Here is a 15,292-nt window from a genome sequence, read left to right on the forward strand (position 1 = left end):
TGCAAGGAGAAACCTACCACCTGGGTTAGAGACTCCTGCTGAGAAAGTACCAGGATAAATCTGGGAAGGAGAAACCAGACAATTGAGAAAGTGCCAATCGACTCAGAAGACCTCCCCGCCCCCCACAGACCGTTCTGTATTGGATTGTTTGGAATAGGGCTGAACACATAGGGTTGATTACAGTGAACGTGTTTAGCTCTGTTGAGCGGAGGTTTGGATTTTATGTTGCATAGTCTAGGGTTGGCCTGGGGATAGCAGGAATGTTTAAGATTTGGTCTTGGAACATTGTGGGTCGCCATCCCATTGAAACTTTTGTTTTGGATAGCTTAAGGTGTCCCTTGAGGGGGATGACTAAGACTAGTTTTGTATTCTTTTTTAGCCATGTTTGAGGTTGGAAACATCTTGACCCTCTAACTTGACCCTCTCACTTTGACTAAAATCGAAAAAGAAATTGCTATAGAAAATGTGTAGGGGATGGGCCAACACATTTACCTTAGGCCCTATAGACATTTACCAACCCCATCCCTTCAAATAAAGGCTTGGTTGCACACTATATTTGTTTTACTTGTACCATTTGTGAGGAATCAGATCCTCCCATCTACTCGCCGTCAATCTTCCCCTTAGGTGGCCAGGGAAAGGCAATCAGCTTTTGGATTCTGACCCTGGGGGTGGATATGCGAGGGAGGTTCACCTGGGAGGAGGGACCTCCGGGAGTGGGAAGAGGATGTCTGCAGGTGAGACATGGTATATCCCCGCCCCTTTACCGTATGAAAATGAGTCCTCCTGTCCCCCTGCCTTCATAGGGTATTGCAAGTCTTTTTTCCTTACACCCACACAGAGTCCCACAATCATATGCCTTTAAGAATGGCACGAGGAAGAAGAACAAGTTACTTACCAACTGTAACTTTCTTTCGATTGGATGTTCCCCCCACATATAACTCATCTTATGATATTCGTATCCCAGCTTCAGCTGCTTCGGAAACATTTTCTCACCAGGGGGCGCTGTGTTCGAGACCGCGGAGTCGAAGTCCCTCGAGGGCCGCCGTCGGGTGTCGACGTCATCCGCTGTATAAAGGGCTCGAGCAGCGCCCATTACCTCAGTTCTGTTTTTACAGTGTTCATGGTCGCATCAGCTGATCAGGTCTTAAGTCCTCAGGCTCTTAAGGAAGTTAGAGTGCAACTGGTGTAAACTGTACGGAGGGGTAGGATGGGGGGGGGGGGGTCGATGAGGAATACGTGGGAGGAATATCCAATCTAAAGAACGTTACAGTTGGTAAGTAACTTGTTCTTCCAATGGATTGTGTCCTCCCACGTATTCCTCATCGTATGATAGACTCCCATAGCAGTGGTAATTTTGGAGTTGGGAGTACTAGAAATTTTAATTATGGACTGAATGAAGGACAGCTTTTGCAAATAGTCTTCCTTGATATGAAGTAGAGTCCAAGCAGTAATGCTTCACAAAGGTGTGCATTGACGACCCTCTGAAGAGCCGTGGAAGTTGTCATTCCTCTGGTTGAATGAGCCCTTAATTCATCTGGAGGCTCTTTCCCAGCTAGTTTATAGCATTCAGAGATTGCTAGAATTATCCATCTGGATAGTGTTTGTTTAGATACTCGAGGCCCAATTTGTGCCCATTATATCCAACAAATAGTTGGTCACATTGTCGGAGATTTGCCAATCTGGAAATGTAGACACAGAGTCCTTTTTGGGTCCAGTCTATGCAACCTTTCCTCGTCCTTACTAGCGTGAGGTGGAGGATAAAAGGAAGGCAAGACAATTTTTTGTGACAGATGAAAATTGACACTATTGTAGGCAAGAGAGATGGTTTGACTTTTAGAATAACCTTGTCCCTATGAAAAAAGGTGTGAGGAGGCTTACAAGACAGTGCATGCAACTCACTTACCCTGCGGGCTGATGTTATAGCCACTAACACAATTGTCTTAAGAGTGAGCAGTCTTAATGGACAAGAATATAAAGGTTCCAAAGGAGCACACATGAGAAATTTTAAGACTAGATTTAAATCCCAGATGGGCACCTGAAAAGGTGTCGGAGGGTATACATTTTTTAGCCCTTTCAAGAATTGAATGACTAAAGGCATTTTAAAATAGGACACCTCTTCCGAGGAGCACTTAAAGATAGATGGCGCTGCCAACTAACCTTTTATAGTTCCAACTTGGAGCCCCAAATTGGCTAAGTGTAAGAAACCGAAAGTACTGTTGGAGTATTACAAAGAAATGGATCCACATTCTTATCCCTGCACCAGTTACTGAACTTGTTCCAACAACACTGATACAGGGATTTTGCTGGTGGCCTTCTGGCCGAAAGCAAGATCTCCATTACGTCAGCAGGGAGGTCCTAATCCTTATATCCTAGCCTCTAAGAAACCATGCGTGAAGGCTGAGTGTCTTGACCTCTGGTTGGAGAACCCAACATTCCTTTTGCAAGAGAAGATCCTCTCTTTGTGGAAGACGTATTGGAGGGCAGATGGACATGTCCAGAAGGTTCGGGTACCACGTCCTCAGGGCCCAATCGGGGGCAATTAGGATCATGGTTTTCCTGAACTTTCTCAACCTCCTGATTACATGAGGAATCACGGGGACTGGAGGAAACGCGTAAAGGAGTGGAAATACCCAGTCCACTACGAACGCGTCCCCTAGAGCTCGTCTTGGGGGAAATTCCCTTGAGCAATACAGTTTGCACTTCCGGTTGACACCGGTCGTGAACAGATCCACTTGAGGGGTTCCCCAAAGGGCGAAGATCTCTTGAAGGACTTCCTGCGCGATTTCCCATTCGTGGGATACTTGGCTCTGCCTGCTCAGAGCATTTGCCGCCATGTTTAGCTCTCCGGCGAGGTGAACTGCCGATAGAGAGATTCCTTCTTGCATTGCCCAGAACCAGAGCTGCATTGCCTCTCTGCACAGTGGGAGTGATCCTACGCCTCCTCTTTTGTTGAGGTAGTACATGGCCACTGTGTCCGTCATTATTAGGACATTCTTTCCCTGTACAGAGGGCAGAAAAGCCTTCAGCGCTAGTCTGATTGCTCTCAGCTCCAAAAGGTTGATGTGAAGTTTGGACTCCGATGGAGACCAACGACCGCTGATGGTCAGATCATTGGTGTGGGCTCCCCACCCCGTGAGTGAGGCGTCCATCACTACCGTTATCTCCGGCCATGGTTGCCAAAAAGGTTCCTCCTTGAGGATATTCTCCTTGCAAGCCCACCATAGGAGATCTTGAGCCACCTTGGTCGGGACTTGTAGAAGGTCTGACATCTCCCCCAAAAACTGGGACCATCGAGTCCTGAGGGCCCACTGAAGGGATCTCATCCTCAATCTGGCCTCTGGCACCAGAAAAATGCAGGATGCCATGAGGCCTAGCAACCTTAAAAAGTCGAAAGCCGGTTCATGTTGGGCATTTTGAAACTTCATTACCATCTGCAAAATGTGATGAGCTCTCTCCTCGGCAGGTGAGGCTTTCCCTGAGGAAGTGTCCAGGATCGCTCTGATGAATTGGAGTTTTTGGCTTGGAATCATTTGTGACTTCTTTTAATTGAGGGAGAAGCCCAGACTGTGTAAGAAGTGCCAGGTCAAGGCCAGATGTTCCTGGGCTCGTTCGGATGAACTCGCCCCGATTAGCCAATCGTCCATATAAGGGTAGACGTGAATCCCCCTTCTTCTGATACTCACTGTCACCACCGCCATCAGTTTGCTGAAAACCCTCAGGGCGGAGGTCAGCCCAAATGGTAGAACCCGAAACTGATAATGAGAACCACCAATTGCGAACCTCAGGTACTTTGTGTGCTTGAGATGGATTGGCTAATGAAAGTAAGCATCCTGAAGGTTCAATGAAACCAGCCAGTCCTGAAGCCGAAGAGCCTGAAAGATCTGAGAAAGGGTCACCATCTTGAACTTGTCCTTCCTGAGGAACTTGTTCAAGCTTCTCAAGTCCAAGATGGGTCTCAATCCTCCGTCCTTTTTGGGGATGAGAAAATAGGGGTGGGGTGGCCGAGTACCAACCCTTGTTCCTCTCCGCTACAGATGCATGTTCTATTGCACCTTTCTCTAGCAGTGTTAAAATCTCCTGCACAAGGAGCGGGTCTGGAATTTTTACAGAGTTGGCTCCCGGTGGATGATCTTGAGGTCTTTGATGAAAAGGCAGACGGTAACCATGGATCACTAGCTCTAGTGCCCAGGCATCTGACGTAATGCCCCGCCATTCGTCCAGATACTGAGTGATTCTGCCTCCCACTGGGGTTTTGTGGGTTAGGACCTCAAAAGGGGCTTTGCAGCGGCTGCAGCAGTGGCTGAGGAGGTAGTAGCTGCTGCTGCTGCTGTGGCTGATCTAGCACCTCTCCCTTTTCCACCACGAAAGGGTTTTCTCTGTTGGCCTCTCTGACTGGCCTGCCCCCTCCCTTTTCCAAAAGAGGAATAGAAGCGAAAAGGGCGTCTCTTCCAGGAAGATGAGCCTGCCTAAGAGTGTTGTTGAGGTTGCCTTATAGCAGCTCTTAGTGATTTTGCTGCCGCTTTCGAGGTCTGCAACTTCTCCAAGCTGTCGTCCGCCTTGCTGCCAAATAACCTCAAGCCGTCAAAAGGCATATTTAGTGATGTAGACTGCACATCAGGTGCAAAACCAGATTTCCTTAGCCATGCAAATCTGAGCAAGACTGTGCTAGATGCCATGGACCTGCTTATACTATCTGCAATGTCGAATCCTGACTGAAGGCATTCCTCCATAGCCCCTTTACCATCCTTCACTATAGCCAGGAAACCATCCCGTTCCTCACCTTCCGGGATGCGTTCAGCCGCTGAGGACATGCAGTCCCACAGGGTCTAAGTAAATCTTGCTAATGTGCAAGTGACAGTCGAATTCAGGGCCATGCTGCCCGAAGAAAAAGCTTTCCGGGCCTAAGCATCACCTTTATCATCGTCCCCGTCTGGTGGTATTGATGGGTAAGCTGATTGCCTAGTGTAGGTTGCAGCTTGCACCACTAGACTTTCAAGAGATGGACGTTTGGATAAATTTTCTGAATTTGATAAAGCTGGCCTATATTTTGGTACCAGTTTCTTATTTACTGCTGCAATTGAATTGGGAGTGTTCCAATTTACCATTACCCTTTTTTGCAGTGCTTTATGGAATGGGAGAACAGGTTCTTTTAAAAGGACCCTCACTCAGGATGTCAGTCATGTCATCCTGTTCAAAATCTGGGGAAGCTGCTTTCCACACCATAAAATAAATGACCTTTCCCATAAGGTTCCTATAACTAGGATCTGCATGATCTGTAGGATCTGGCCTTTCAAAATCCACTTCAGGTGAAGTGTCTAGGCCACTGGCATTTTGGAGACAGTCATAAAGGTCTGTTATTTTAGACTGAGTCCACTAGTTCTTCAGGAACCTCTCTGGCTCCAAATCTAATCCCAGCTGGAGTGACATTCTCTTCAGAGGAATGTTCTTCATATATAGATGACATGGATCTAAAGAATTACTGTCTAGGTGGAGGGTGGAAAGTCTTTTCAGGCAAAGAAGGTGGAATTTGCTTAGGTATGGTCAATGGCGTTGACTTGGGTCTTGGTATTAAAGAAGGCTTTATGCATCGGAGGCTTAGACTTAGTGCGAGGAGTCGGGGAACTTTCCTTTGAAGACACTCTCGACTCTTTTTCAACCCTTACGTGTTTAGATCTTGATTTCCCTCTGTCACTTTTAGAGTGAGTAGAGGCATGATCACACGCAGCAACTTCGAGGTGGTCTGGGCTGCTTTCTCGAAAATGTTTAGCATCAAAGCCCTGAAGGCCTCCTATTTTTCTGGGTAATCGTGCTTTGAAGGGTAAGTTACTCTCCTCTCAGAAGAGGAGGAAGGAAGACGACCTAGGACGTCGCTTTTTTGACTTTTTAATCGAAGACTAGGAAGATTTCCTCGAGCGACTCTCTGATCGTGACCTCCTCGACTCGCGATGAGATTTTCTACCGGATTCGTCCGAATCCTTCTGTCTTTTCGAAGACTTATATTTCTCCTCCCCCCACTGCCAGCTTACCTCTGCGTTCCCTAAGAGCCTTATTTGACATGGCCCGACAGGACCGGCAATCATCAACCCGATGGTCTGGGCTGAGGTACCAGAGGCAATTCCGATGGGGGGCCGGCTATAGACATCTTCCTGACGCACTTCAGACATTTTTTGAACCCTGTCTAGGGTGTGGAGGGAGTGAAAGACGAGGACATCGTCAAAGAAATTCTTGATGCGCCGTTCGTAACACGAAGCAGTTGCGTCGAAAAAACCAAACCGAGGTAACGGGCGCTGCTCGAGACCTTTATACATCGAATGGCGTCGACGCCCAACAGCGGCCCTCAAGGGACTTCAACTCTGCGGTCTCGAACACAGCGCCCCCTGGTGAAAAAAAAATTCTGAAGCAGCTGAAGCTGGGATACGAATAGCATAAGATGAGGAATAAGTGGGAGGACACAATCCATTCAAAGCAACTAGGAGTATTCGGACGAGGAACAGGCAACTAGGAGTAATGCACATTTCTAGTCAATTTCACTACTGTGGTACCAAGACGAGGAAGATGCCTATGGAGGGTCAGGTATGTCCAGTTAAACGGTGCAAATTGAGTCAGGCCAAGTACTCGCACCTGCAACCCATTGACAGGCCACAGGTGCTTAAAAGGAGGGCCCAGCAATGCAGAGAAGAAAACTTGCCAGGAGAGAAGGCAACAGCAGCGAGGTAAGGCTGGAGCGGGACCAGTAGAGAGGACGCTGTGTGTTGCCAGGGTGAAGGAAAGGTGAAGCGACCCAAACCTGCCGTGAGAGGACCAGAGCCCCAGCCATTCCCTGAGCTGCGTGTTACCAGCTGGAGCTTGGGAACACGGAAACATCCTAAACAAATTCGGGACACCGCAAGGTTTCCCGAGAGTGAGTACTACTTGCTGGAGCTCCTGGCGCGCAACAGGGAGGTAAGAAGATGGAACTTGGGCAAGGGAACCACAAGAGATTCTGGAACTATATTGAACTTGGACAAGGATACTCTGAGATATCCTGGAATGGTGTTGTACTTGGGGGCGGGAACCCCAAGCCTTTTTGTGGAACTATTTGAACTTGGGGAAGTGGAAATTGAAACAAGCCAGAGCTGGAAGACGCTGAGAACTTCATTTTGAACACTGTTTCTTTTGGTGCCGACATCCCTACACACAGTATATCTTTAGTTGTGAGGGCAAGTATAGGTTTTGGAGACAGACGGACTTAAGTTGAACTTACTGACACAGACTGTCCTTAGTTTTTTTTAGGCATGGAAATCCCACCTTAGCATAGGGCAAGTTAGGCCTTACTCCATCCTGACATATAAAATAAAGTCAATTTTGTTAGAAAAGTGAATCTGTTGTCTGTGTCTTGCTTCATGATGCCTTCACACATTGCTCGGCTTCCCCAAAGTTATTTCCTTTGATTTGGACAAACTTTGCCTTGGCTTCACTTGTATAAGGACATAAGAAGAGAGCAATTATTTTATCAGAGGAGGCGCTATCCTGACTGTTCAAGTTACAGCCTTTTTGGGAATTAGTTTGATTCATTCTGATTGTAACAGTCTTAAATAAACTATAATCATTCAAATCAAAAGGTGTCTCTGCAATTATTTATCCGCGCCTTATTCATGACAGGGCGTAAATAGGAATTGGAAAACTGTATCAATGCTGTGTTCATGAATAAAAAAAAAAAGAAAGTTGACAAATACATGACACACATTCTTAGGCTCAGTAAATTATCATCCATAACGTGCGATTTTCAGGGTTATTCATCTGGTGACTGCTGCACATTATGTGGCCCACCGAAAAAAGAAAATTAGTTAAAAAAAAAAAAGTTTAACAAATTATTTCTGAATGCGACCCATTTTAATATGGGCATCTTTGAAACATGCCCGTAAACTACTTCTGCGATGAGGAGATATGTGGTGCTCAGTCTCCTGACACTGAAGTCAGGCACTACTAGCATACCGGTTGCCCAAGGTCACACATGGTGTCCCACAGCTGGACGGTGAAGCTGGGACCCTGCGGTGAATAGAAAAGCTGATCAGGATGGAGTGCATCTGACGTAAGAAAGTAACATGAGGAGCTGATTAGAAATGCACAACAATCTTGTAGGAAGTGATGTTATGGAAAGGCAATACACTTTGGACAGCCCCTTGTATTAGGTGAGCGGTTTCTTTGTGGGATCGCTATTGGATTGCATGCGCTATGTACCACTCTTAAAACCTAAAAGAAAGGTCGGCAGCAAGTAATAATCTTCCCTCAAGCTTCCCACAGAGCTTGTAGCAAGTAAACAGAAAAGATTGTAGTTCGGGAGGATATCTTGCGCTCAAACCATACACTTGATCTAGGTTTTAAATTTTTACAAGTCCAATATCATTATTCATAAAGTCACTCCAAGTGTTCCTTCAATATGAATGTTTTTAATTCTTCTAGAGAAAAACACAGCCGACACATGTTTCGACCACAAGGCCCATGTACACTCCCTATATCTCTTAAATTTGAGATCTCAATGTCAAATGATCACACTTGATCTTATGTTGAAAATTCAGAGTTCCAATCCTGTGCGGATGAGTCTATTGAGTCAAATGAGTATTGGAAATTCCCGTAGTCTTATAACTGAGTTCTAGGCTTCAAAATTCAAAAATCACCTTTTACTGGGCTTGATCCCAATCTATGTTCATCTAGCTTCACAAAAAGGGGGGTATTAGGTGGTTTCCATCTGCACTAGCTTGGCAGAGTTGTTTTTTACATAACACTTAAAGGAAGTAGTGATTCTAAAGTAACTTCAAGAGTTAAAAAGAGCTAAAAATGATACATTCCTTGCCAAACAATTTAGAAAAGACGTATTGAAAAGCACACACTTAATGCTTGGAGAAGCACATTGCGACCAAGTGTATAAATATTCGCTACATTTCTTTTGGACGTTCAATGATCCCAATACATAATTTAACACGTTTAAAAGTAACTCACGATTTCTAGTTCTTGATCGAAGTCTTCGCTTTCCAAAACTGCAATGAGTGGTTTCAGCTTTTCCTTCAGTCTCTTTCCTTCCTTTGCTGGGAGAATGAAGCGTAGTCTCATGTGAGCCCGTTCAATCTGCATGGTCTCCTTCAACTGCTTGATGACTTCCAGTGCCTACATAAAAAGCATTATGTAGTTTACAGTACAGTTTCAATTTGGGTTATATTCAAATTGGTTATAATCAATTTAGGGGCAGGCCATACCAACAAGTAAAAGCCTGCGAGCCTGAGCGTAATGCTTACCATGACTGAAGGCTACATAACCATTACTGGCTGAAAAGACCCACCCAAAGGGATTAACACCATTATGCGGGGTGCTAATGCTTTGTTAAAAAAAAAAAAAATCTTTAATGAAGATGCTTGCACAAGAGCATTTTTCCCTAACAAAATACAAAGCTATTCTAAGATAGCCAATGTGGAAAAGCCCCTTTTGTCTTCCTATGGCCTGGAGATGAAGAGCATAAAGGTGTCTGGAGAGATGGAGGAAAGAAGGTCAGAGAAAATGTTTTAAATTGGAAAACAAAAAAGGAAGGGGGTTGGGGGCAACAGGAGGTGAGCCAGGTGAGGCACAGCTGAATGCAGGCTGAACTTCAGCAAATAATGCTTACGGTCCAGGCTTCATTAGTGAGGATGGCGGTTTGCGATGCCAATTAGCACATTCAGCCTACTCTACAGAAGACTGGTTAGTCGCATATGGCCTTTCCCCTTCTGTAATGGCTTAGCAGGTGAAGAACGCTGGTAAGGGTTGCTCAGAGCAATGCCAGAGGTTAAGATTCATTCTAAACCTTCCAGCCATCACCTCTTTGTTTTTGCTTTGAACCCCATATTAAGCCTGTGGATAAGGGCAAAGCTGCTGTAACCACTTTAAAAACCCCAAGGAAGGAAAGACTACTAGAGACCTGCAAGGATAAAAAAAGAAAAAAAAACTTAATCCCAAAGTTACAGTGAAAGGGAATCTACACAATTTGGCTTAAACAAACTGCCTTCCTCAGTACAAGTGAATTCTTGTGGTTTGGCCTCAAATACTTTTAAGGGAAATAAACCCACCTTGAAAATTAAGAAGTAACTTTGTTGATTTGGGACTATGAGTCCCATAATCCCTGAAGTACTGGGACGAGAAAGAGGGCTCAAGAGCAATGTTGCAGTAGTAGTCAGCCTATTAAGCCTAATCACCCACACCTGAGGGAGGCAGCTAGGCTTAAAAGGCCCTCTCAGGTGCAGGCCATTAGATGGAGAGAGAGCTGTTGCCGGAGTGCTTGCAGCAGCAGTATTAGCAGAAAGAAGAGCACAGTGTTGGTAGGTGGGAGAACTGAAGAGACGCTGGGACTTTGTTCAAGCAGATTTCACCTGCCGGTCCTGAGAGGGTCCAGTTTCCCCAAACTCTGAAGTGCATAGGTTGCGCAGCGGAAGGCGTGAATAAAGATTAGTTTTCCCTGTGTGAACCTAATTGCAGAGATTGCGCAACAGGAAGTGTGTCGGAGACCGTGGCTAGAAGGTGTTGTGAAGCAAGGGGTCTCAGGAGCGAGAAGAGTTCCTCAATTGCATGGCCGACTGAGATACCTTCAACGAGGAAGGGTGTGGGTCCAAAAGGAAGCCAGAAGCTGTAGAAGCTCTGTAACGTGCAAAGGGAGGAGTAAAAAAGCTGGTGAGCGTTACTGAGCCCTTGCACAAATAATTGCAAGCAACAGTATACAAATAGAATCACCCGCGTATGAGTAAAGGTGATGTGAAACGGGCCGCTGATTATCAAACAATGAACACCTTGAGAAGTAGCACTCGCGCATGAGAAACCATTATTTCTTTCACTCGCTTAAGGGAGAAACGCTGTGAAACCTTCTCATTGAATATTAAAACTCTCCAAAAACACATGAAGGAATGGTCGCATGTGCCTAAAACCAATTCTCAGATAAAGAGTAATCTCTTAATTTTAAAGCAGTTGACAACAATATAACAAAGTTAATTGACTAAACATTAACGTTATGTGGGATAGAGAGCAAGCATTGCCCATGCCAAGAGGGAAACAAGAGTTACTCTGGCCAGGAGCGAAACAAGCCTTTCCCAAAGCCAAAGTGTTGTGCAAGCATTCCCATAAACCAGACTACCACCATTGCCCAAAGCCAAGAGTGTGAAAGCATTGACTACTGCCAAAAGAGACTGACAGCAAGGTTTTTGAGTAAACTACCTTGGGTTGGTAGGATGCAAAGAGGCAAAGGCAAGGTTGGGGAAAGGGAAACTGGCTGCTTCTGATTGGTCTCTAAAAGCTGATACAACCTGCATTAACAAAACCAATAGGAGAAAGAGGGAATTATATCCTAAGGGCATTTTAGGGTTGTAGACAGACAAGAGTATCAAAGAGGCTGCCCTTCTGGAAAGTGAATGTTCAGAGGAAGAGTGTCTTGCTTACTTGAAGGTGTTGAAGTGCACTAAAGTGAATCTTGTCGCATCTGAAAAATTGCTCAGTCACAAAGATACAAAGTACTGAATCTGTGGTATTGCTTTTGGTTGTCAGATTTAAAACTTCAGTAGCACAATTTTGATGTGGAACACTATGAGGCAGACGTGTAGACCCTCATGGTGAAGTCTTGCAGAAGTTAACCTGAGCTGAGAGTTGTTCAGATAGAAGTAGAAGTGCAGTGAAGTTATCCTGACAAAGAAACTGATTCCAATACTACCCAGAAAGACTTGAAAAGTGTTAACCAGAAGTTGTTTGATTACCCTTATCAGAAGTTGTGAGTGATGGAGTCTAAAAAAGGAACTGTTTTTCTTCTTTGACATTTATAAACTGTGGCAAAGCATCTCGGCCTAAAAAAACATTGATGCTCTTTGATGAAGTTGAAAGTCACTGTTCAAGGAAGAAAGAGCTCGTCTTTTGTTTCAACTTTGGTTAACAGACTTTCCTTTTGACGCATTGAAGGAGCCAAGAACTGAATTGAGACTTTATTGCAAACCTGGATTTTCTTATTTCTTTTTTTCTGAACGTTGGAACTGAATTTGACTTGAAACCTGGGGAAGGGGAGTTACCAAGAAAGACTGAGAATATATTGAAAATACAATTGTCAATGTTTATTGGCAATTTCCTTATATTCCTTTGTGCATTTTATGTTTAAGTGTGAGGGCCAGATATCCTGTGTTAGAGTGTTTTCCTTTAGTTGCGATAGGCTGGGAAGGAAATAATCACCAGAGTAGGGATAGTGAGGTATTTATTTTAATAAAATGCCAAAATTTGAGAAATCATCAAAAAGTTGTCTGACTCACATTTCTGACTCTTCACAGACATCTCTGTATTGGAACTACTCTAGCACAACTTAGAACTTGCCCTTGCTCCTTTCCTGGCCATCCTTTCCTCTCCTACCTCCCTTCCCTCATTACCCTGTCATCTACGCTCTCCCTCTTGGGTGGAATCCCTCCTCCACTGTTTCCACCGGATTACATCTTTTACTCTCCATCATGCAGTTGGCTTTGTTTCCTTCGTCCTCATATGCACTTTTCTCCCTTTCTCTTATTGACATAGGCTATAACTCAGTCTAACGTCTATCTCAACTCCACCTCCCCATCTCCCCATCTCCATCCTCTCCACCTGCACCGCCAACCGTCAAAACAGATACTCTGGTCCCAGGATCTCTAACCTATCCATCACCCTCGTTTACCGCACAGCACCTGCATCTCCCCTTCCCCACCTCCTATCACTCTCACTCTGGAACGCACACTCCCTTTGAAATAAGCCCTCCTACATCACTGACCGCTTTGATTCGGATTACCTACAATGTTCACGTCTTTGATAAAAACCGCTGAGTTTAGCCCAAGCACCAGTTATAAAACTCAGACATTTGAAGCAAAAAACATACGAAAGGCCCCAGCAGGTGGAGATATCAAGTAAAGGAAGAGGGTATATTATACCCCAACACAGAGGAAAAGAAAACCTCAGAAGTAAAAAGGTTTAAGTTGCTAAGAAGAAAGGGAAAAAATGCATAAGGAGTGCATGAGAGAGGGTCTTACAAGTTTCCGGAGACCAACATGTCAAGAGCTATTGAAGCTTATCAGTGAAGGTTACTGCACCCAGATGAATAAGTAATACAGACGTTATACCACATTTTTGAACTGTTGTACCTTGGAAACCCTGGGAGGAAGCCAAGAAGCCTGGCTAAAGGGAAGCTACCTTATTTAGTTGTTAGTTCTAAATGGTAAGGCCAGATAGGATTAGATTGGTGGACAGAGGACGTTTTGTTTTGAACTCAGGATGTCTGACAATCACCTTTAGTTAGTTTGGTTATGCAGGGAAAACCCAATAATAGGGCAAGATAGGCCTTTGTTATTATTTTTGTCAAAGAAAATGCAATCGTCCAACTTGCGTTCAACTCTTTCTGGCTTGACACATATGTAAATAAGGAACAAGTTACTTACCTGTAACTATTGTTCTCCAGCACGGGTCTGACATGGATTCACATGCTCATGAATATTCCCCTTCGTCAGGCTGGGAATCCACGATAAAGAAAAAATGAGTTTCAGTTACCTTTCTGAACTGTCTTTCTCCTAACAACCAATCAATGGTCTCTGGGTCATACTGCCCCCAGCCAATGACTGCACTCTACCTAAAACCCTCCTCTGACAGCCATCTTCAGATTTTTTACCACACGTTAGAGTGGTGGGAGTCCTCGTGATTAGCCCTCGGGCTTTTTACTGCGTTTTTTGCTCTTTCTTAGTTTACTCAATTTTTCCGGTCAATCGAGCCTCAAGCTCAATCGATCCATCATCCGACTAACGGGGACACGTTTTTCGGAACTTTCCACGCCCCTCGAGGGCAATTTATTGTCCAGTTCCCTTCTTGGAGGATTCCGAAAGACATGGCTGAAGATAAAGGAAACTCGATGCCTCTGTTCAGGATCTGCCCTGGATGTGGGCTACTGAACCTTTTCCCGGACGATGAGCACTCCCTGTGCCTTCAATACCTACATTCCGACCAAACGCACATGGAGGAGACCTGTGCGTTCTGCAAGGATATGGTGCCTCGCACCATGAAGGACTGTCGCAAGCGGCTCTTCGAGTGGCTCCAGACGAAGATCCCGGGGCAGCAAGCCTCTCCCAGCAAGAGGAAATCTGAGCGGGTTTAAGACCTTTTGAGGGCCATCCGGCGACATGGGCCCAACATAAGGCAAACTACCGTGAGCCAGCGGGCACCGGGAGCGCTGTTGGGATGGGCTCCTCGGCGGCCAGGTCGGGAACGGCATCTCCGGCACCCTCGACCACGAGCCAACACTCCGGGTCAGCGAAGAAGAGGAAGTGGGACCTTTCGGGTAAACTTCTGGAGCAGTCCCAGCCGACTCCGATGGAGAAAGCCAAGGGGGAGCGGGGCACTGACCCCCCCCCCCCCCACGGTGAAGGCCTCAAGCGCCCCCAAGGTCGTGATATATGTGATTCTAAGCAGATTAACAAACATCAGAAATTATATATATATATATATATATATATATATATATATATATATATATATATATATATATATGGGATACATTACTCACCGTAATCGTATTTCTGATGCTTGTATCTGCTTAGATTCACATGCTGTGCATAGGCCGACATCTAGTGGAAGCTGCGGAGTATTACAGTTTGTTTTTCGAAGTCGAAAAATGGGCGTCGACACAGGGCGTGCCAGTAATACTATCCCTAGTGTGACGTCCCCTGTACCCATGATCCCTCACGCGTCTAGGATCCCCAGATTGTGTTTTTCCTGACATGAGGTAGCATGAGGAGTAGCGTGAGTACAGATAGTCCAAGCAGATAGACAGAAAGGTAAGACTACAAGCAACCATGCGCCTTCTCTCGGAGGGGAGGAAGGGTGGGTCGCATGTGAATCTAAGCAGATACAAGCATCAGAAATACGATTACGGTGAGTAATGTATCCCTTCTGAGGCTTGTGGAATCTGCTTAGATCACATGCTGTGCATAGATTAGCGAGCAGTACCAGAAGAAGGAGGTGGGATGTGAGAAGGGTCATGAGCAAACAGGTGTCTTAGAACCGCTTGTCCCACTTGTGTATCTGCCTTGGAATGAGTGTCAATGCAGTAATGCTGAGTAAAAGTGTGAATAGAGCTCCAAGTAGCTGCTTTGCAAATGGTGTCAAGGGGAACATTTGCAATGAAAGCCAGAGTGGCCCCAATGCCTCTGGTAGAGTGGGCCCTTGGCGTAAAAGGCAGAGTTTTTTCAGAAAGAGAGTAACACAGCTGTATACAGTTGATAATCCACTTTGAGATAGCGCCCTTAGAGAC

The 15,292-nt window shown here is 45.3% G+C and overlaps 1 protein-coding gene across 2 annotated transcripts in view; it reads right to left on the reverse strand.

Moving 5' to 3' along the window:
• SBDS (SBDS ribosome maturation factor) overlaps window positions 1-15,292 on the reverse strand; it is a 277,690-nt gene that overhangs the window by 46,206 nt on the left and 216,192 nt on the right. For both annotated transcript variants that reach the window (XM_069614881.1, XM_069614882.1), the window contains exon 4: window positions 8,980-9,144. In XM_069614881.1, coding sequence (XP_069470982.1) covers window positions 8,980-9,144 — 165 coding nt within the window. The remainder of the gene's footprint in view (window positions 1-8,979; window positions 9,145-15,292) is intronic.

This window comes from Ambystoma mexicanum, chromosome 9, assembly GCF_040938575.1.
Source record: "Ambystoma mexicanum isolate Mex_15411 chromosome 9, UKY_AmexF1_1, whole genome shotgun sequence".
Lineage (NCBI taxonomy): Eukaryota > Metazoa > Chordata > Amphibia > Caudata > Ambystomatidae > Ambystoma > Ambystoma mexicanum.